The sequence below is a fragment of the Vanacampus margaritifer genome, chromosome 5, assembly GCF_051991255.1.
Source record: "Vanacampus margaritifer isolate UIUO_Vmar chromosome 5, RoL_Vmar_1.0, whole genome shotgun sequence".
Lineage (NCBI taxonomy): Eukaryota > Metazoa > Chordata > Actinopteri > Syngnathiformes > Syngnathidae > Vanacampus > Vanacampus margaritifer.
This window is the reverse complement of record NC_135436.1, coordinates 4,431,095-4,452,868: the sequence shown is the minus strand read 5'-3', so window position 1 is coordinate 4,452,868 and position 21,774 is coordinate 4,431,095. Positions and strand designations below refer to the sequence as shown.

At 39.8% G+C, this 21,774-nt stretch overlaps 1 protein-coding gene across 13 annotated transcripts in view; it reads left to right on the top strand.

Moving 5' to 3' along the window:
- bcas3 (BCAS3 microtubule associated cell migration factor) overlaps positions 1–21,774 on the top strand; it is a 403,272-nt gene that overhangs the window by 110,313 nt on the left and 271,185 nt on the right. For 12 of the 13 annotated variants that reach the window (XM_077565848.1, XM_077565854.1, XM_077565855.1 and 9 more), the window contains 4 exons: positions 1,791–1,915; positions 9,157–9,322; positions 9,464–9,561; positions 20,013–20,113. In XM_077565848.1, the coding sequence (XP_077421974.1) occupies positions 1,791–1,915; positions 9,157–9,322; positions 9,464–9,561; positions 20,013–20,113 (490 nt within the window). Of the gene's footprint in view, positions 1–1,790; positions 1,916–9,156; positions 9,323–9,463; positions 9,562–11,236; positions 11,497–20,012; positions 20,114–21,774 lie in introns of those variants that run through there. The other variant, XM_077565858.1, reaches the window with a different exon arrangement.

Below are 21,774 nucleotides of genomic sequence, written 5' to 3'. Positions count from 1 at the left end.
ATAAAATACAATACACTGCGGCACATTGTTTTCATTCAGTCCCAATAAAACGTGTGCGTTTCCATCAGTTCATCTTCATCAGTCCAGTGGTAATTGTTAATCAAAAGTTGATTTGATCCCATATTGTTCTGTTCAGTCCAGTTACGCTGCATAGTCGAGGATGCATGCCAGCCCGCGCCCAGCCACACCTTCAGTCGGTGAATTCTTGTCAGTCGCCATGCTAAATAAAGGACAGTGATCAGTTTCTTCCTTGCTCCAAAAAGAATGATTCTCTGCTGCGTTGTCATGCTTGTTTACCTCTGCTTGAGTATTTCCAGTCTACTGGTCTACTGAAAACCACTCAGTACTGGTTTTCCCCAGATCCCCCTACCCCCATAAAATAAAAGTGCACCTTTCAGAGTGGCCTTTTATTGTGGGTAGTCTAAGGCACACCTGCGCACTATTGTGTACAATGGGTTATCATTGATCCATGATCGGTTTGGATCAGGCCCCACAGTTTGAACCCGCGGATTGGTTGGTGGGGAGAAAAAAACGTGCAATGTGCATGATCAGTCCACTCCACAATAACTATAGCACAAGAAGAAGTTGAAAATCCTTATGGATCAAGTAAATCGCATGTATGGGAGCATTTTGGCAACTTGGGGTGAAATTAGTCTACAAATAATGATAGAGGATTTTTTTTTTCTCCCTCTTGTCCCGACACCGTCATTAGACATGTCATCGACATGTCAAGGAAACTGGAAACATACTCAACGTAAGACGCTCAGGCTAACTTGGAAATAAAGTGTACTCAATAATGTCTTACCACACTTTTAATTTGAAGTTGGCCCATGTCGTAGCTTGACTTCCCATTTAGACGTTTAGGATTTCTTTCTCGTAGTTGATTGACATTGTACAGTAGTTGCGACCAACATCAACACAACACTATCCAAAACTCATATTCAATTGCTAATTTAGGATGCTCAGAAATCGCTTATTAATTATATCCGTCATTGTATGATATGGCATAAGTCTCAGACGTAAGTGGCTAGCGGCTAGCTGTTAGCATTACTAACGAGTGTCTGGCTGGTGAGTTTGACAGCTGGTACCTGGCTGGCTTTTTTTTTCAATATTATGGACCAAGGCTACTTTGTAATTCACTCTCCATGTTTAAAGGAAAGGAATGTTACTTAAATTGCACATTGAGGTCTCTTCATTATTGAAAAAAAAAAAAGGATAAATAGAACTTTGTCAACATTTATTTTATAAAACACTTTTGCCCATAAAAAAAGAAAAGTAAAACATTCAACTCAAAATTAAAATTATAGGAACACGACTTCAAACCATTAATATCTTGTTATTTTACACATGGACTATGTATAAAATAAGAATATTTCTGCCTCGTATTGCAATTAAAGTTGTGTTCCTAAATCCTAAAGGGCTATAATATACATTTTGAATTTATTTTCTTATTTCAATGTGATAAAGTGTTTTACAAAATAAACGAAGACTCTTAATCCTAAATGGCTATATTAGACATTTTGAATTTTTTTTAATGTATTGGAGAAAGTGTTTTATAAAATAAATTAAGGCAACGTACTATTTATCCTTTTTTTTTTTTTTTTGCTGATCCAAAAAACGATCCGAGACTCAAATTTGTGGTCCGATCCAAGCCGTGACTTTTGTAATCCGTTGCACCACTAGTGGGATGGGTGCTGTATGAAAAAATTCAGCACCAAAAACATATCATAAAACCTGTGTGTACTGTTGTTGTTGATTCTTCTCTTTTATTTTTTGTTTTCCTCCCAAAGCAAAAGTAAATCACCCCCTCAGATGTCCCCGAGCAAGTCCATTGGAGGAGAGTTCTGTGTGGCCGCCATATTTGCCTCCTCCCTGTCATGGTTCATCACGAACCCCAACATGAAAAGAGAAAAAGGTTTGGGTTCGTCACAAGCACACTTACCAAATGTGATTCGGTCATTCTTACATATTTGTAATATGAATTATAAACATCAAGATGGCACAGAGCAGAACATCGGCCCAGAAATTAGTTGGGTTATTGAATGCAGTGCATTCTAAATTATTATGCCATATTTTTTTCTCAGATTTTCTTAATTAATAGTGCAAATGACAGTCAACATAACATTTCGAGTCATCAACTGCTAAAGTATAATTTAGAATGTAGTAGTAATTAAAATTTAATTTAAATTTAATTTAAATAGTTTTTGAACAAACCTCTCAATGATAACGATATTTAAATAATGATGATAATTAAAAAAAAATGCACTTTTTAAAGTTGCGATGTACAACAGCTTTAAAACATTTTATTGATTTAAAGGTGCTTTGTGGAGTTTGTAACTTTACTCACGATTGTCACCTCTGGCCTAAAGCCTAACTGCAGCCTCTGTGTCAAGCTCGTGCATGGGCCGTGTGCAATTCATGGCACTATCAGTGGATGCAGGGCATTCTTTGTGGATTGCAGGAAAAATTGGTGGAAAGTTTCTGTGGAATATCCCCACCGTCATCCCTTTCATTGAAAATGTCTAGAAATTAAGACGTATCTCAGCCAGGTGTGTATCAGCCACATGATTCTCTTCAAAACTCTCACTGATGTCACTATGGCGGCGCCCTGTTCAGCTGTAGCTACATTGGCTCACAACAGCTGTGGCTATTTTGGTCGATTTACTCAGTCTTTGATGCCGAAAACAGTCAACATCATTCGTAGCTCAGCATAGGACCGCCGGCTTTTGCTAGAAATGCGATCATCCAGTAATCGAGTGCCCATTACTATGTCTACTCTGGAGTGTTTACTGAGCCTCGCAGTGCTACACCAACTAGACCCAGTGGAGCTGCAAGCAAAGGCAGTGTGACCCGAGTTGTAAGCATGGCTGTCGGGCTGGCCTAACAGCTAGGCTAAAGGCTAAACCCTTCAAAACGCGTCTTCCATTCATCTTGCTCACCAACATTCACTCTCTGGACAATAAAATGGACCACCTACAACTAGAACTAACGTCTAATCGCGAGATGAGGAACTGCTGGGCTATTCTGACAGAGATATGGCTTAATTCATCAATCCCGGGCGATGCTGTTAGCATTGAGGAGCTGGCTACATTTCGTGCTGATAGGAGCGGTGAACTCAGCGGTAAGACCAGAGGTTATGTAGTTACACCAACAACAACTTGTGTAAAAATGCAAGGATAATCTCAAGTCATTGCTCACGGGATATTGAGTTTTTGACTGTGAATTGTAGACCATTCTATCTGCCAAGGGAGTTTACCTTTATAATCATTACTGCCCCTCAGCGCTAACACGAAGGAGACAATGGCTGTTCTTCACTGAACTGTGAGATATAATATGCTTATACTGGAGGCATTTTTATTGTGGCTGGGGACTTTTAACTCTTTTACTGCCAAGGACGTTAAATGACGTTTAGTAAAAACCTACGGAGGGCCGCCAAGGACGTTAAAGACGTTCTCCAAATTTTTTATTCTTTTGGGGGAAACGGGTGGAGGAAAGCCTTGGCCAGCTGTGGTGAAAGTTTCAAGCAGATCTAGCCTAATGACTATTTTTGGCCCCTAGATGGCAGCGATGACTCCCTTTTGACAAGATTGGGTAGGCGTCAGTAGAAGACGTGAGGCGGGCTAGAGGGGACAATGGCTGGGGATGAGAACCGAAAATGGCGACCGGTTGCAAGCAGCTCACGCTTGAGCATTTTTTTCAAAGACGAAAAGCATCGACCAGTGCTAAAGAGCACATTGATGACGACGATGATCATCATCGATGATGATGATGGTGACTCCGAGGTTGGAAGCGTTGACGCGGCAGTAGAAGACGTGAAGCAGAGCTAGATGGCTGAGGAAGCGAACAATGGCGACCGGTTGCAAGCAGGTCTTCGACCAATGCTAAAGAGCACAGTGATGACGACGATGATGATGATGGTGGCTCCGAGGTTGACGCCGAAGTTGGAAGCGTTGACGCCGAAGTTGGAAGCGTTGACGCGGCGGCTATGACCACGTTATAAAGCCTCACCGGCTAGCGATGCTAACACCGGAAAATGCGGAGCACAACCGAGCACTTGTGCACAGGCGGACGTTCAAACGGACGATGAAGAGTACCCCGAGTCCAATGCATATTCATCGGAGGAGTGGGTACAGTCTGCTACTTGCTATTCCCCGGAAAAAAAGGCCTTCAATAAAGTGTAACGTCTGCACGCGAAAGGGGCAATCGCAGTGAAACAAATCTGTTGTGCAAATCCTCCTCCGTCTCCTTGCACGCAGGGGAGTGTTACAAAAAGAAAAACTGTATTTGAAACATCCACTTAATTGTAAATAGTACCACAGTTGCACACATTTGTAAATAGTTTGCGAAATTGGTTTGTCAAATTGTTACACTGTTGAATGGAAATAAACGTATTTTGCAATCTAAAAACACTTTTTCATTGTTGGTGGTAGAGTTTTACAGAAGTAAAGCACTATTTAGGTGTTTGTGGCATCATTCATGGACAAAAAGAAGTGTACAATTCACTAGAGTGCATGAAATAACATTGTTTCACAAAAAGCTTGTTTTCTCCGTTTTTTGTTTTAAAACAAAGCATTTCGGTGAAACTAACCATTTTCTATTGTTGATTACTGAAAAACGGAATAAGGTAGAAACAAACTGTTTTTCTGATGAAAGATGAGAGTTCAATCTTTCATTTGGTAGTATGTGTGTTTCCATAGTCCAAACTTAACATTTTCTGTGGACCTTGAAAAATCAGTCAAAATGCTTAAATCGGCTGGCACTGACGGCATCCCTTTTCTGAAAACGTCTGGCCAACATGAAAACAGCTCTTCCACAATTCCACCAGCATGTTGACTTTGCAACCAGGGGGAAGAACACATTGGAAATAGCGCGCGAAGGACATTCTCTCTCTTTTCCTGCAACTTTTTTTTTTCCCTCACGCTCTTTTCCTGCAACTTTTTTTCCTCACGCTCTTTTCCGGGAACATTTTTCCTGAACTCTCTTCCCAATTGAACTGCTCAAGGGCTCTTCCGTTCCTGCAACTCCTCCACCCTCGCTCTCCACCTCACGTCTGGCCCCTGAACTTTTCCTGATCGTCACGAGACGTGGTCGCTGAGGGTCACTACGCGGCTTCTTCCTTTGAGCCACAACGCGCGTCTAAAAAGTGTGCTTCAAGCAAAGACTCACAAACACACTGCGCATCCCCAAGGCGTGCGTGTCTGTTCCAGGCGTGAGGCCGAGGCGCCCCGCAGCGCTCACACAAGGACCTGCAGATCTCCAGGCCGCGCGTGCATCACCAGGCAGCATTCCAGCTGGACGTGCACCAGCTAAGGACCGGCCGCCACCTCCACGCCCCGCGTGCACCTGACCTGCTGCAGCATTCCAGCATTCAACCGAGAATCGACGCTCGAGTCTCTCTCTCTCTCCCGTGCGACTGAACCAGTCCGTAAGCATTGCAATCTGATGATCATATACCACTGGTGCAACGCTTTTATTCAAACATAAAATAATTGTTAGGTCAAACGCTTCCATCTTTATCCCCCATCTACCTTTTTCATCTACCTTCTTTTATCTTAGTTGCAAGTTCTCTTTTTATCTTTGATTTACATTTTTATTCCGTTTCATTTATAGGTTAGGCTGTGTGTGATATATGTGTGTTTACTAAATAAATTTGTTGTCTAGAAATTCAATTTCTGCTGAATCATTTGGGTTTACTGAGTGTATTAGTAATTATCTTATGAAAGCAAAGAACTCCATGATTAACTAAAGTAGCAACTTCAGATTATGAATACTTGATAATAGGATTTTTATCGTTTATTTTGCTCCTACAAACAAGCAAAGACAAGGTGGTGCCCCCGAGGTTGCTGAGGAAAATACAACTCCCCTACACCGTCTAAATTTCTCATAAGCCATTACGGCAACCCAAATTATCGATGGAACTTCCTAATCAGGCAAACACGGGACCAAAATTTAATCCAGTTGTTTAACCCAATTGAATGCACCAATTTGTACAATCTGGTTAAGGTTGGCAAAGTTGCACTTACCAGATGGTCTGAGTTTAGCCCAAAAGAGGTGTTCCTGGGTGGAGGTTCCAAGCCTGTTCATTGAAGAATAGATAAAAAAAAGGTTCAGTTTGGGAGAGGGATGAGCAAGATGGGACGAGGCCTCATGGCTTGGACTGCTGAGGCAATCCTTCGGGAGCCGATGCTGGCTGGAGAGGGCCAGGAGTGGGAACCAGAGAAAGACAAAAAGGGGAAGAGGAGACAAAGAGCAAGAGGGAGTAGAAGGTCTTATAGTGGGATAACCCCCACCAGGGGTCATGTCTCCGTGGCTCAGGCTTAAGAGCTGGTGGAAATTTACCAACTTGGTTGCAATTTTGTAAAGAATCATCAGGTTGAATTTTGATCCTATGTTAGACAAGATTCTGACGACAAAATTCAATCAATGCAAACACGTACAGTTGGACACATCAAAATAAATGTTACCGAAAGCTTAAAACGTGCACACAAATAAATAGTCAAAAGAGGAATATGCAACACATTAACGATACTTCATGGAGTCAACATTTAAAAAATGGCAAACATTCATCCATCCATCATCTACCACTTATCCGGGGTCGGGTCACGGGGGCAGCAGCTTTAGCAGGGAAGCCCAGACTTCCCTCCCCAGCCACTTCAACCAGCTCCTCCGACGGGATCCCAAGGCATTCTCAGGCCAGCCGAGAGACATAGTCTATCCAGCATGTCCTGGGTTGTCTCCGGGCCTCCCGCCAGTGGGACATGCCCAGAACACCTCTGCAAGGAGGCGTCCAGGAGGCATCCGAACCAGATGCCCGAGCCACCTCAGCTGGCTCCTCTCAACGTGGAGGAGTAGCGACTCGACTTTGTGTCCCTCCCGGATGACCGAGCTTCTCACCTCTAAGGGAGAGCCCGGACACCCTGGAGAGGAAACAAATTTTGTCCGCTTGTATCCGGGATCTTGTTCTTTCGGTCACGACCCACAGCTTATGACCATAGATGAGGGTAGGAACGTAGATCTATCAGTAAATCGAGAACTTTGCCTTTCGACTCAGCTCCTTCCCCACAACAGCCTGATACACAGCCCGCGTCACTGCAGACGCTGCACCGATCCGCCTGCCGATCTTCCGCTCCATCTTGCTCGGACTCGTGAACAAGTCCCCAAGATACTTGAACTCTCCACTTGGGGCAGGATCTCATCACCGACCCAAAGAGGGAACGCCACCCTTTTCCGACTGAGGACCACGGTCTCGGATTTGGAGGTGCTGATTTTCATCCGAACTGCTTCACACTCTGCTGCAAACCGTTCCAGCGAGAGTTGGAGATCACGGCTTGAAGAAGCCAACAGCACCACATCATCTGCAAAAAGCAGAGATGCAATGTTGAGGCCACCAAACCGGACTCCTTCAACGCCTCGGCAGCGCCTAGAGAAATTCTGTCCATAAAAGTTATGAACAGAATATGTGACAAAGGGCAACCTTGGTGGAGTCCAACCCTCACTGGAAACAAATTCGACTTACTGCCGGCAATGCGGACCAAACTCTGACATCGGTCATACAGGGACCGAACAGCCCGTGCAAACATGGCAAACATTCATAATTTCATAATTCATTGTTCTGTTGCAAAATAAGACAGGTCAGGTCAAATCAGGTTTCTGGAAAGTTTTTTTTTAAAAAAAATTTCTGTCAGTCAGTCTTCTGAATTCAGAGCTGGGTGGGCCCAGCTAGCTGTCTGTGGAGGTAAGACAGACTTCTCCTAGTCAACCAACCCCCACCTTGGCGCGCCCAGGACAAATTAAATTCATTTGTGATGACGTAAAAGTTACAACCAGCAGATAATTGTTTATCTATCCATCCATCCATCCATCCATCATCCATCTTTTTCTTCCTTCCTTCATTTATTCATTCATCCATCCGCTGGCAGGAAAGGAAATTTGTGGCCATGCCCTAATTGTCATTTATGGCCAGAGACACTGCTATTCCCCCCACAGATTTGGACAGGACGCTCTATGAAGTGGAAACTTTGCCGACACCTCTCATGAGTTATCATCTTGACACCTAAAATGAAGCTCCTTGTTGCTCAATTCTTTTATTGAACGTCTTTTGTGGGACTCAATGAACAAGCCTATTTGAAGTTTGTAAAGTGTGTTTTTTCCAGCAAAGCATGACTGTGTACCAGAGTATATACCAGAACCTTTTCCGCGACTGATCTTTGCAGAGGAAGAGGACATTTAAATCTATACTATTTGATATTGTCAATAAAATTTTATTCAATGCAAGTTCTATGAGTGCTCTAAGTGTAGTAACTAAATATGTAGTAACTATGTGTGCCGGGTAGGACTGGGCTAGTACCGATACCAGGTATCGGTATCGGGCTAATACCAGGACACATTTCACAGTATCGGTACTTGCGACTGGTATCAATACTGATATCGGCTTGCTTTTCTGTCCGGAATTAAAGGCTTAAATTGCTATTTTGCATTCATTGACCGCCACAGGGGGCTCCGGTAAGAGAGTACATAAGTCTTCAGTTGTACTCAACAATTTAAATAGCTCTGAAGTGCACACTGATCTTTGTATGTTATATATAGTATATCGTCATTGACTATTGCCCTGCTATGAGTTGAAGGATGAATGGAGAATGTGAAACGGAAATACAGAGCAGCCTTCCAAATTAAAAGCATGGATTTCACAACAAGATATAATTAAACATCACACACACTCAACAGCTTGAGGAACTCAACATGGTAGATATTACTAAATTACTTGAAAAACCATTGTATTGAATATAATTCTTTGCACTTCATTGTATTCCTTACAAAGAAGTTGTACAACCACATATTTGATTGGGACTTTTCCTGGCCACTAGATTATGTGTGCAGAAAATCCCTGTAGTCCCATCGAAACCAGTACATCAGAATGTGTGTGTGTGTGCGAAAGAGAAAGCGAGACAGAGACAGAGAGAGATTGTACTGTGTGTCTTAAACTGTTTTCTAAGAAAGCTGTATTTCCATGCAATGCTTGTGAATGCTGTAAAATATCTATATAAATAATGATTGGTTGAATGAAACTTTCGGCTGATGGTTACAATTTCCAATTGCTTATGACTAGGCCTATAACATGAATTCCTTTTTTAACATTGCTTTTCATCTTGTTTTCAGATCAGTCAAGACAGACCATTATTGACTCACTGTACATCATCAGCTGCTATGGTAACTTGGTCGAACATGCGCTCGAACCTCGGCCAATAAGCACTGCACAAAAGATAAGTGATGACACTGCTTTGGAACTTTGTACCTCACCAAGGGCATGCTGGACTTTAGCAAGGTGATATCCCCCCGAGCTCCACCGCTCCCATACACAGTTTTTTTTGTCTTAACAAAATCTGTGTGTGTGTGTGTGTGTGTGTGTGTGTGTGTGTGTGTGTGTGTGTGTGTGTGTGTGTGTGTGTATGTGTTTCCAAAACAGAACGCTACAATGGAATGAGCTGCAGCCACCCTTTAACTCCAACCATCTATTAATTTTGGCCTCCAATAACGTCCAGTACTGCCAGTACCTTTTGGCAGGTAAGCCTGGTTAAGATGGCATGTTATTTATAATAATGATTCTTAATTCAATTAAATCACAACATAGTGTGAAATTTGGGTGATATATGAGTTATTTGTTTGCCATCCAATGGAAAAGCACCCTTTTTGTTTTGCCTGTCACTGCACATAGATGCATACTGTAGATAAACATATTTCTGATTAATACAAATGAAAATAATACAATTCGAAACAATAATTGTTATGGGTGTTAAAAAAAATGATTCGGCAATATATCACAATATTACAGCATGCAATTCTCGTATCGATTCAAGATGCAGCCGAATAGATTTTTAAACATGAATTTTTGATTAAAATATTCAACAAAATGTCTTACTTTGGGTTAGGGTTCACACTTGAAGCATTGAAGAAAGTTATATTAATGGAACATTAAGCCTTAAAATTTGATGTCAATGTTGTTCAAACATAAAAGAGTTTGCAACCAGTTTGTTCAATACAGTGGCTGACAGTTATAAGACTAAAGTACATTTCATACAAATACAAAGTTTGCTGATTAGTATTTTCAAAATTTGAGTTTTAAAAAATCGCAAGAGTTGACTAATAGATTCGTATCGGGATTAATTGAATCGTGACCTATAAATTGTGATACAGATCGAATCGCAAGGTACTAGGCAATTCACACTCCTAATAATTATGAATAATAACTAGCGGTCGCTGCTCGGGCCCTAATAATGCTATGAACATGCTTTTTGAATTATTATTAACCTAACAACAAAACTGTGACTCCCGCGATTTTTTCTGGTCACAAGTGGCATCTCTCATCGTTTGGAAGTCGGCCAACAAATCTTGAGGTCCCTATTGTGTTTTCTTCTACTTTTTCTTCTTTTTCTTCTCCTTGAAAACTCTCCAAACTTTGCACACTCTTCAGGTACGGCGAAAAATTTGATATTATAAAGTTGTCATAATGACATGGCTCCATAGCGTCCCCTACAGGACAAAATTAAAAACAATCCCGGCATGTTAGACCTACAGCTACGAAAATTGGCAGGCACGTGTAGCACCCCGAGACGTACAAAAAAGTCCATCATGGGCATATCCTAAAATGTACAGGAATTGAGCTATGAATTGTTCAATGTCTAATTTTGGCCCATTTTTGCACATTCATAGGGATCATACAATTGACCCCTTTTCCTAGACGAAACATTCATTTGAGTTAAAACTTGTATCATCTCAAGACCTGGAACAACGACTGGGGAAAAAAATGTAAGCTTTCAAAATACTATATGACGGGGGCGGGGCCTCAAACCTTGCGTTTCATATTTGCTTCGCTACAAAGGAGAAAATGTTTAATAACCCCCCTGTACATGCTCCAAAAATCCCAAACTTCTCTTCTATGATAATATTCTGTTATATCTATATCGCTACCCAGTGGTGACAAAAATTGAAATTTTTTCATTTTCTTTTTATTTATTTATTTTTTATTTTTTGGAGAGCTCAGTATTGTTCATTCGGTAATTTTGCCGATTTGACATGTCATCATCATTGCTCTCCTTTTTTTAAATTTTTTTGGTGTATTTTTTTTTTTTGTATGTGGGTGAATATGCGTGCGTGCGTGCGTGCATTCATTAGTTCACCTAAAACCTAAAAAAATAAAAATAAAAATCCCATACCGTTTCCCTAAACCGAACACTTCCAGCCAGAGTCGTGAGGCCGTCAGGAAACCTGAGAAAGGACCAAAGAAAAGAAAGGAAAGTGAAATCCAGCACCGACCAGACACCACCCACCAGGCCACCAACCAGAGTCCTTCACCAAACCCAGAGACATCTAAATTTCAACAAATCAGGGAGACCTCAAGAGACCAAAGGAGAGACTGAGGAAAGGAAGGAAGGACAGACGAAGCGGAGTGAGATCCACAGACACCAGCCTCCACCGATTCAATGACCTGAGGAAGATTGTGTCTGAGTTTCGATAGATGTTGGTGTGGTGGATCTGGCGTGCATGAAAATCTCCACCAAAGAGGAGAGCCGTCGACCCCCGCCAGGACAGAGCAAGCGCAACACCTCAGGGCCCCCCAGGCCGCGGCAGCGCCAAAGGACGACCCCCGGGCCGCGCAGGGGCAACCGGCCGGAGAGCAAACCCAGGAGCAGGAGCGCCACCCACCCCAACGCGGCCCGCGCCCCCAACCCAACGCAGCAGGACGGGGCGCTGCACGCCCGCCAGGAACCCCACCGGCCCACAGCCCCCGCTTGGCTCACACATCTGGCCTGGCAAAATGAGCAATATTTTATCATGTATTGTACGATTTTACAAAAATGCCTCACTAGCACCCCCTACTATTCTTTTAACGAAGCAACCCATGTATTGTACGTTTAAGCAAGAGCTACGACAATTTTTAGGTATATGAGGGAGCCCAACACCTACAAAAAAGTCTCTCGGACCCATATGCTAAAATAAACAGGAAGTGAGCTATGCATTTTTGAGTGTACACTTTTGTTTTTGCTGATTTTTGCATTTACAGGGGGCATTCTTTTGCCCATTTCTCCTACACGATTCAGCCAATTTACTTCAAACTTGTCCTGGACCATGCCAAAACCTCGCTCATCAAAAGGGGGGGAAAAAATTAAATTATTGACTCTTAGAAATACTATTTGACGGGAACGGGGCATCATTTTTTGTGTTTCATATTTCCTTCGCCATGAAAGACGAAATGCGTAGTAACTCCTTAGTTCATGTTCCAAAAAATCCCAAACTTCACATGTATGTTTATAGTCACGACCTGAAGGTATCCCTATGACAATAGTCAGTTATAAATATAGCGCCACCTAGACCTTGGATTGACAAAAAATATTACGACACATAAGGTATTTTGTCTAAAATTTGGATACTCTTTGTAAGTGTGATAACTAAGTTATTTATATATATTTTTTTACTTTCCACCACTCAAAATGTTCAGTGGCATCAGACCTATCAATACATACAGTATGTACTTTTTATCTATTTATTTATTTATGTATTTACTTATTTATTTATTTATTTTTTATGCCCTCTATGGACAATACAAGCAATATTGTGCTATGAGTAAAACAAACGATGATGTGTATATATGTACTTTAAAAAATGCCAATCAGGGCAACTAATTGCCCCAAAATAAAAACAGACGCTGATTTTTTAGGGTTTTAACATTGACCAAAACTCTTTGAGCTTTACACACTCATCACACCTGGCAAAAAAATAAAACAATCCATATGTAAAGGTATATTATGCCATTTTTAAATAAATTTGGCTTTGAATGTACCTGTACCCCAATGTGCAAGTACCCCAAAGTTGCCCAGGCTGCGAGGGCCCTTTATAGCTGCTCGCAGCTCTAGTTTGTTTTAATATTTTTATTACAACACAAAACTTTTTTTTTTCTTTAGTTTGTTTTAGTTTTTTTTCCAGGGAGCCCTTCTAGCATTTTATCAGGGGCATTTTAAAAAATGATAATAGGCGGCAATTTAACAGATTTTAGCTATCCCATGAACACATACACTGCTCACAAAAAGTTAGGGATATTTGGCTTTTGACTAAAATTTCAGGACGAGCCTAAAATGCATTCAAACCTTTACAGGTGAACTTATTGTGAATTTCTCTAAGCTTTTGAATGCTCATGTCCAACTGTTAAATGTTTCAGTACTTTTTGCATAAGTCACAAGACAAAATTCACAACAGGTGTTTGATACTTGAACCAACCAATACATGTCCTGGTTCAAATAGAGCTGTGTGATTCAGGTCTAACTGGTAGGATATTTTCTCATGTGTGCTAATAGTCTCCTCTAGTGTCAGAATAATGAGGACAAGTTTGAGTGGTGTCATATTCCCCACCATTATGTCTGCCAAAATGGGCAGTGCAACTGAACACATCATGATAATTATGCATTTGAATTGAATCAGTTGCTGCATAACAGTGATACATTCTTTATTTCCCAAACAAGCCAAGCATGACAAAGGCAAGCATATAAAAGCATATTTTTGGCTCTAAATTTATTGTTGACTTGCCATTTCCCCTCTGGTACAGTTTTCTTAAAATAGTCCAACTTTTGACCCGACCTTTGTCATGGAATGCCATCTTAAATTTTTGTGCTGTGTTTCTCAAACACATTCTCAACATCCTATTTCTCAGCTCCCTTTGTGATCCCTTTGCAGTATTCTTTTCGATTGTGTCCTGTGGGGCTGGGTAGTGCAATGAAGAAGTGATCCAAGAGAAAAATATTAAACCATACAACAAATTAAAGCCCAATTACACACCCTTGTCCAGTTGCATTTTGCAAATAATTACAGTGCAACTGTGCCACTGTTGACACCTAAAGTGAGAACGATCTTAAGAACTGGGTTTAATTGATGGGCAGAGGTAGGTAGAGTAGCCAAAAATTGTACTCAAGTGAGAGTACTGCTACTTTAGAATTGTAGGACTGAAGTAAAAGTAAAAAGCAGTCCTCCAAATAATTACTTGTGTATGAGTAAATACTGTAAGTATTCCGTGAAAATACTTCTCAGGAAACTGAGTAATTGATAAGTAATTCTGATGTCTATTTTTCATCAGAGCAAAAAGAAAAATAAGTACAAATTGCCCAACAATGTAACTGTAACTAAAACAATTAAATTTATTTTAATTATTATTATTTTATTACATATTTTTTGAACATGTTCAAAATTTCCTTGCCAAAAAACACCACCAGCGTATCAACAACTCTGGAGAAGCCTGATCACGATCCTCACCTGTGTTGGAGGAGGGAGACATCTAAAACACGCAGGACTGTGGCTCTTGAGGACCAGGGCTGCCTACCCTGCCCTAGGTCAAACGTGCCCGGATTGTTTTTTTGTTTTTCCACTCTGGGGGCGCTAGAGAGCCATGTTAGTTATCAGTTACGCCTAAAGCAACACTAAGGAACTTTCAATGTATGTTGATTATGGCGCCGTCATATGGACAAAGTTGCTAACGTTATGCCTCAAGGAAGACCACATTTCTCATGCGGACAAGTGCATTGCGTCATTTTTGAGTCCACGACATTCAAATTGACTTCCGTCTCTGTAATGAATGGGTAAAGGGGGATGTGACGTATGCCATAAAGTAGTCAGCACATTTGTAGTTTTTTGCGTGTTCCTACTATCCTCCTCAAAGTTCTTTACTGCCAGTAAAAATGATACAGACCCCCTCAGGCCATGGCAAAGGAACCATTCAACTACTTTTAAATCGATTTTTCGTCAGAAAAGTTATGAAAATATTTTACTAAGATTGAAAAGCTACTTTAAGGCCAGAGGTGCCAGTCGCGAGTAAGAAAGTGACAAACTCCAGCACAAAACACCTCTAAAGATGTTCCACAGGGGACAAACAAAAAAAGCTTTAATGCACACATAACACATTTTACCTTTCTAGAATATATTTAGAAACTACTCCACACATTGTTATTAATGACTGTCCTCCTGCATTTCCTTTCAAGCTCCACTGAGCACTGAGTGTAATTGTAGGATCAAAACAGGGTATGCTTTTTGGCCGTTTCCAGCCTCTCGCTACCAGTTGTATAATTCTAATTGTGGAAACTGACTGACTCTGGTTGGACGCTTACACCCACGAAACAACAGTCACAGATGCCTTGTCAATTGGTCTTTATTGCAGAAGGGGCCACAGTGAGGGCTTTTGGGGCATCAGGCATTGGTAATGAGAAACCTTTGTGCCATGACTGGGTCAGTAATCAAAGAAAAATAGAGAAAGCCTATGGTAGTTGTAGCTGGCTGAATGAAGAAGCTGTCAATCAAATCTGGCCCTCATGATATCATAGACTAAGCTGACCCAGTATGTCAGTATGCCAGAATCTGCCCAAATACCATTCAAAAGGGAACTAACGGTTGAAAGTGAGATAAAAGACAAATGGGCCAGCCTAGAGTGATTTCTAGCAGATTAAATCCTGTATAGTACAGCTGATGAGAGAGTAACTTCAATTAATACAAAAAACAAAACAAAAAGACCATTAGCCTTTATCACCCCATACAGTCAGCTTTCAAACTCTATGAAGCCCTTATCTGTCCTTGGAGATCAGCCTGTTCAGCCACTGGCTATGGGCCCCAGGCCCCATGAGATTGAGATTCATCAGTACCTAAGCAGCCTTTGTTCTTGTGCTGACTGCCTGCTTCACTGCTCTTACTAAGTAAGAGGCCACTGGCATTCAGCACAGCAAAATACCACAACTCCCACATTTAATAAAGACGGACACTATATTCCATGGTACTGAGCATGTTATGTGATGATGCAGAATTAAATAATTGTGATGATAATGTAAAACCTGCCGGTTGAGTACAAGCACCTGTAGCTAAAACCAAACTGTACTTTCTGGACCTGGATTTCCCATCTCTTCTTTTGGTACACCTAACAAAGGTTAAATGAACAGCAAACTGGCATGGTAGATGAATGTTACCATGTCGGCCTCACAGTTAAAACGCATAACAGTATTTTTTTAAATATTTTATCCTAATACAGTGTAAAGTGCTCAGTGTGCAGCTTGTATAACTGTCAATTGAAAGTCCCCTGAAAGTGACCAAACACACACACATATCCATCAATGTCTTAGGCTTTGTTTACACTGCAGGCAAATGCGACCCAGATCGGATTTTTTTGCACAAATGCGACCTGTATCTGACTTTTTTATGTCAGTCTGAATGGCTCAATTGCGATTTTTTCATATCCGACCTCGGTCACTTTCATATTTGGTCCTAGATCCGGTATGTATCCAAATTTTTGCAATGCGACCGCATTCTGAACGGCCATATATCCGACCTCTACGTCATCAAAAGTCCAATATGTGCTCAGCGGGGACATTACTCGGGAGATGTACGTGAATCGGCAAAGTTGTTTCGAGTAACAGTTGTGACTTTATATTTGACTTTAATTTAATCCCACTTGAAACATTAAGCATAAAGTTGGCATTTGTGGTGATAGTAATTATTATTATATTATTATTATTATATTAGTAATTATGCCACGCAAGACGACTCATTTATTACGTGCAGCAATAGTCAGGTTTCAATCCAATTTTTTCAAATTTTATAAGCGAATTTACTGAAAATGTGCAAAACGGACATGCGATTTATGCCCATCTGTTCTTCTTTTACAAATATTGAAAGCGGACTGCGCCGCTGTAGGTGGCGGTATACACCATAGAGATGTGATCTATCAGTAATTTGAAAGAAGAAGACCAGGAAGCAACGTCATATGAATTACAAAAGCAAAGACTTTTGTAATTCTTGATAAATCGTAACGTTTCTTTGCTGTTTTGCATCTAAAATAGCATTAATATCCATTATAATGTAAATATTACAAAACGATTTCTGTTTCGTCGTCCCCCCAAAACATACCCTACTTTATCGTTCGACATTGCTTTGGGACTGCGAACGTACGTGTGGCGTAATATCCGGTCAAAATGTGCGACGTGTATCCGGTCTTGTCAGTTGTTATTCGCAAAACCTGTTTCCATAGCCAAAATTCGCATTTTCCTTTTTTCATTACGCTTTAAAATCCACCCCCTCTTAGCTTAAAAACGTTTTTGCAAATTTTGGGACCTTTTTCGAATATCTAGTGTTTTTAAATTATATCAATTATAATATTTTTTTACATTTAATGAGTGTTTATTAATGTTTTTTATTCACATTAAAAATTTGTGTTTTTTTGTGTTTTTGATGGATGGGAAAGTGATGTTGAAGCTATCCTACAGCAAACATGGCAAGAAATTGAGTACTGTCTTGATTTGCTTCGTGCAAATAATGGTGCCAATATTGAGGTCCATTAACCCTTGTGGAATATTTATGTGTATATTATGGAACGTAACCAAAAATTGTCTCTGCCTGAAGTATGATAACTGAGTCATTCATTAATATTTTTTTTTACTTGAAACCACTCCAAATGTTCATTGACATCAGACATATCCACACATCTGTAGTTTTTATTTATGTATTTATTTTTATGTACTCTATGGACAATGGAAGTAATATTGTGGCATGAGAAAAACTAACTATGATGTACAGGGTGTCCATAAAGTCTCTTTACCATTTCAAAAATTTATTAAAAATGCAATTGATTAGATATTTTATTTAGATTTGTTCTATTGTATTCAGCGTTTATTAAAGTTTTTTATTACACTGCATTTGTGTGTTTCAGGGATCCTGTTTGTCAAAGGTCGCCCACTCCTTCCTTTATCTAACACTGTCCCTGTCTCCATAAATTTATTGTGCCATGCACGAATTGACGGACGTGATGGTGGATTTCTTCCATACTTAGTTCTGTAGTTTCGCTGAGTCTGCCTATCCGATTTTGTTTCAATAAACCATGAGAAACATTGCGCCTTCTCTTGAGGAGTAGCCATTTTGTAGGGGTTCATTCAACATCACCTCTTTGACAAACAGGATCCCTGAAACACACAAAAGCAGTGTGATAAAAAACTTTAATAAACACTGAATACAGTAGAACAAATCTGAATAAAATATCTAATCAATTGCATTTTTTATATTTTTTTTAAATGGTAAAGAGACTTTATGGATACCCTGTATATATACATTAAAAAAGTTCAAACTGGAATACTTGGTATGTTGTGATTCGGGCCTTGAATGCAATCATAAATCATAAAAAAAAATTGGGCATGTCCATTTTTTTGGACAATTGCAATTTTCTATTGTTGACCACAATTTTTTTTGGCCAAAATTTGGCAGACACTAAGTAATTTCTAAATATTTTTTTTTTTTACTTTTAACCACTCAAAATGTTCAGTGGCATTAGACCTAACCATACATATGCAGTTTTTATTTATTTACTTATGTTGCCCTCTATGGACAATAAAAGCAATAATGTGCAATGAGCAAAAAAGTAAATGAACCAAAAATTTAACATTATATATATATATATATATATATATATATATATATATATATATATATATATATATATATATATATATATACAGTGCTGCTCAAAAGTTTGTGAACCTCTTGAGCAATTTAGATTTTCCAATTGTTTCAACATGATTTTGTTGTTCAATCTGAACCATTACATTTTATATGAAATAACAGGTGTAGGTTTAGCATTTCAATGCATTGTTCTTTTTTTAAAATCAATTGTGTAGTCAAAACTAATTAAAAAGAGTTTTTGGTCAATTCATGTAGGTGCAAAAGTAAGTGAACCCTGAGCTGCATTGCTTAAAACAAGCAGTCAAGTAGGATCAGGTAGGACAAATTGGTAGCTAAACTAACCACTAAAATGGACCAATGAGATGAGAGTGGTTTAGCAAAGAAATTGTGCATTAATAGGTACGTTTCAATTACCCTCAGTTTTGTGCAAAAGGAAAGTTGCACAAAAGCACGCCGTTAATGAAAACACGTGATTTTCGAAAAAAACACTAAAGTATTGCAAAAACATTTACGCTCTCATAAGGTGGTTTTTGAGACATGTTGAAATAAAATGATTTCGCTAAAGGGCAATGGAAACACTTTTTGCGTATTACCTGTACTCATGTGACCCCCGCCCAGCACGGAGGAAAGGAAGTAGGAAGTACGGGGCCACACTCTTTTGTGTTGGAGCTGCCTCCGGAGGGGATAACAAGTCTTTTTAAGCACAAAGCCATTCAGCTATGGAGCCAATATGCCGCCATTCAATGCACGTCCCATATCGTTGCATGAGAAATGGCCGTTGCCCCGGGCGACATACGGCACACGTCGTCGTTGAAATCCATCCGTCCGCACCATAACACGGGTTATAAGCGCGCGCGCACACAACACCAAATGCCCGAACCCGCTTGATGCATTTTGCAAGGAAGAGTGACAAACATTCCCCAAAGTAGATGTGAAAGACTGATAAGTCACTAAAAAAAGTGTTTGGATTAAGTTATCATTGCAAAAGGAGGTGCAATGTCTGATTAAGTGACTCACATACTTTTGCACCCATGAAGTTTTTCTTAAATCTTCAACTTTTGCTCAATAATGAATGACAATATTATCATTCTTTTTGTTCAAGTCCATTATTTTCAATGTCAGCATTGTAGATTGGGGTATGACTAAACATTTAATAAGATTGTTTTAATATGTTATACAAAAAAACCTGACTATTCCTGCAGGGTTCACAAACTTTTGTGCAGCACTGTATATATATATATATATATATATATATAATCAAATTAGAATATTTGATATGATGTAATTAGGGCCTTAAATATGTTAAATTGAGTAAAAAAAACAACAACCTAATAAACACTCATTAAAATAAAATAAATCTATTAAAGTATCTCAACAACTGCCTTTGCAATAAATTGTTTTAATTGTAAAGAGACTTTATGGACACTCTTTATATTTGTTGAGTATTGTATTGGAATGTTTGTTCTGTCCATTTACCAATTTAAATAGATTTTCATTGACTGGTTGTTTCTAATTGAAGACTATATCTGAATGTTTTCTTTCAGGAATGTTCCCGGGAAGCCTGAGCCAAAGCAAACATCACGAGTCATCAGATAGCCTGGCAACTGTTTACATTGGGCAGGATGATGAGGAGTGGCTCTCTCAGGTCAGACCCCTGCTTTTCCTAACTGAGCAGTGACACTGTGACACAATCAAACAGACATAATCTCCATCTACTATGCTGACACCAGGGCATACTTGTGCTGGTCCCCTTCACCGCTTGCTTTGTGTGCAATAAATATTTGATATGATTTTTATTGCATGCATGAACACATTTCCCATTCATCCTTTGTCTTATGTGATTTGTTTTTAGAGCCCATCAATTTTGAATTACACAACACTTTGTTCCTGTAACCGTTTCATACAATAAATTCAATATGACATGACTGAACTTGATATTCAGTTGAGTTCATATACAGATACAGTTACCTATGTTTTAAGAAAACTAGGCCAATTAAATATTTGTTTCAGAGTAAGGTGTTTCAGTTAAATGTGTTGTAATCCCATCCATCCATCCATCCATCATCTCCTTCTTATCCGGGGTCGGGTCACGGAGTCAGCAGCTTTAGCAGGGAAGCCCAGACTTCCCTCTCCCCAGCCACTTCAACCAGCTCCTCTGACGGGATCCCAAGGTGTTCCCAGGCCGTTGCGGGGGGCGTTGGAGGCTATCCCAGCTGTCTTCGGGCAGTAGGCGGGGTACACCCTGAACTGGTTGTCAGGCCAATCCAGGGCACAAGTTTTGTTCCTTGCATCTTTCAAAAGTCTATAGCAAGTACCTTAAGAAAAAAATATATTAATCTGAAATTGTCAAATGAAAGGCTGTAATATTTCCTAAAAGTACCATCAGCAGATCAGAATTGGATACAGGCTTTAAATAACAATTGAGCATTTGAAACTGCAGTATAAATTCAGCCTCAGTTGATGATTAGTTAATAAAAACAATGTCTAGAAAAGGTCTTCTTGTCTAATGGCATGGTCAAGGTCATGCGTAGGCAGCATATGTTGTTTTGTGGACTTAAAAAAAGTTATGCTTATTTTTCATGATGAATTCACTCTGCAAATCCCTAGCAATCTCCAGGGAAATTAATTCTGGTTTGGAGGGCTATATGACAATCCACTGTTTTTGCATGTCATGGGAGAAATGGGCATACAGTGTTCTAATCATCACACATTAATTACCAAAAAAGGAGCATTGTGTACATTTATCAAAGCAAATGTGAACATTTGTCTTTGACAAGGCATCAATCAGACATGAAGGGCAAGATGCATAGAAACTCATCTGAAGTGCTTGTCAGGGGCTCACCTAGCTCTTGAAAATGCCTAAAATTGTATTATGAAAATGAACAAATATTACATTATGGAATATTCATAATCAACTGCACACAATTATGATCACGTTTCCAGTAAGTGTATCATAGATGTCCGTTAAATCACTGACACTTTTTTTCAGCCTGACTAAGCCCAAAACTCACTTTTCTGATGTCGGCAGGTAACCCACTATGTTTTGCTATGAATAATTCCACTCTATTCATAATTGATTAAATCAAATGCATCCAAATCTGGTTATACTTTTCATGTTAGTTTACCAAGAGCACAAAAGTCAATAGAGAACAAGCAAAGGTTAGTCAGTACTCCACTTTACGTAAGTGGATCATGTAGATATCTATTGATACTGTCTATCAAATCAGGTCCTTTGGTGTTATTTTGATCTATTGTCTTATGACTACAGTATATATTTTACAGACACTTTTTAACTATCATTTATTT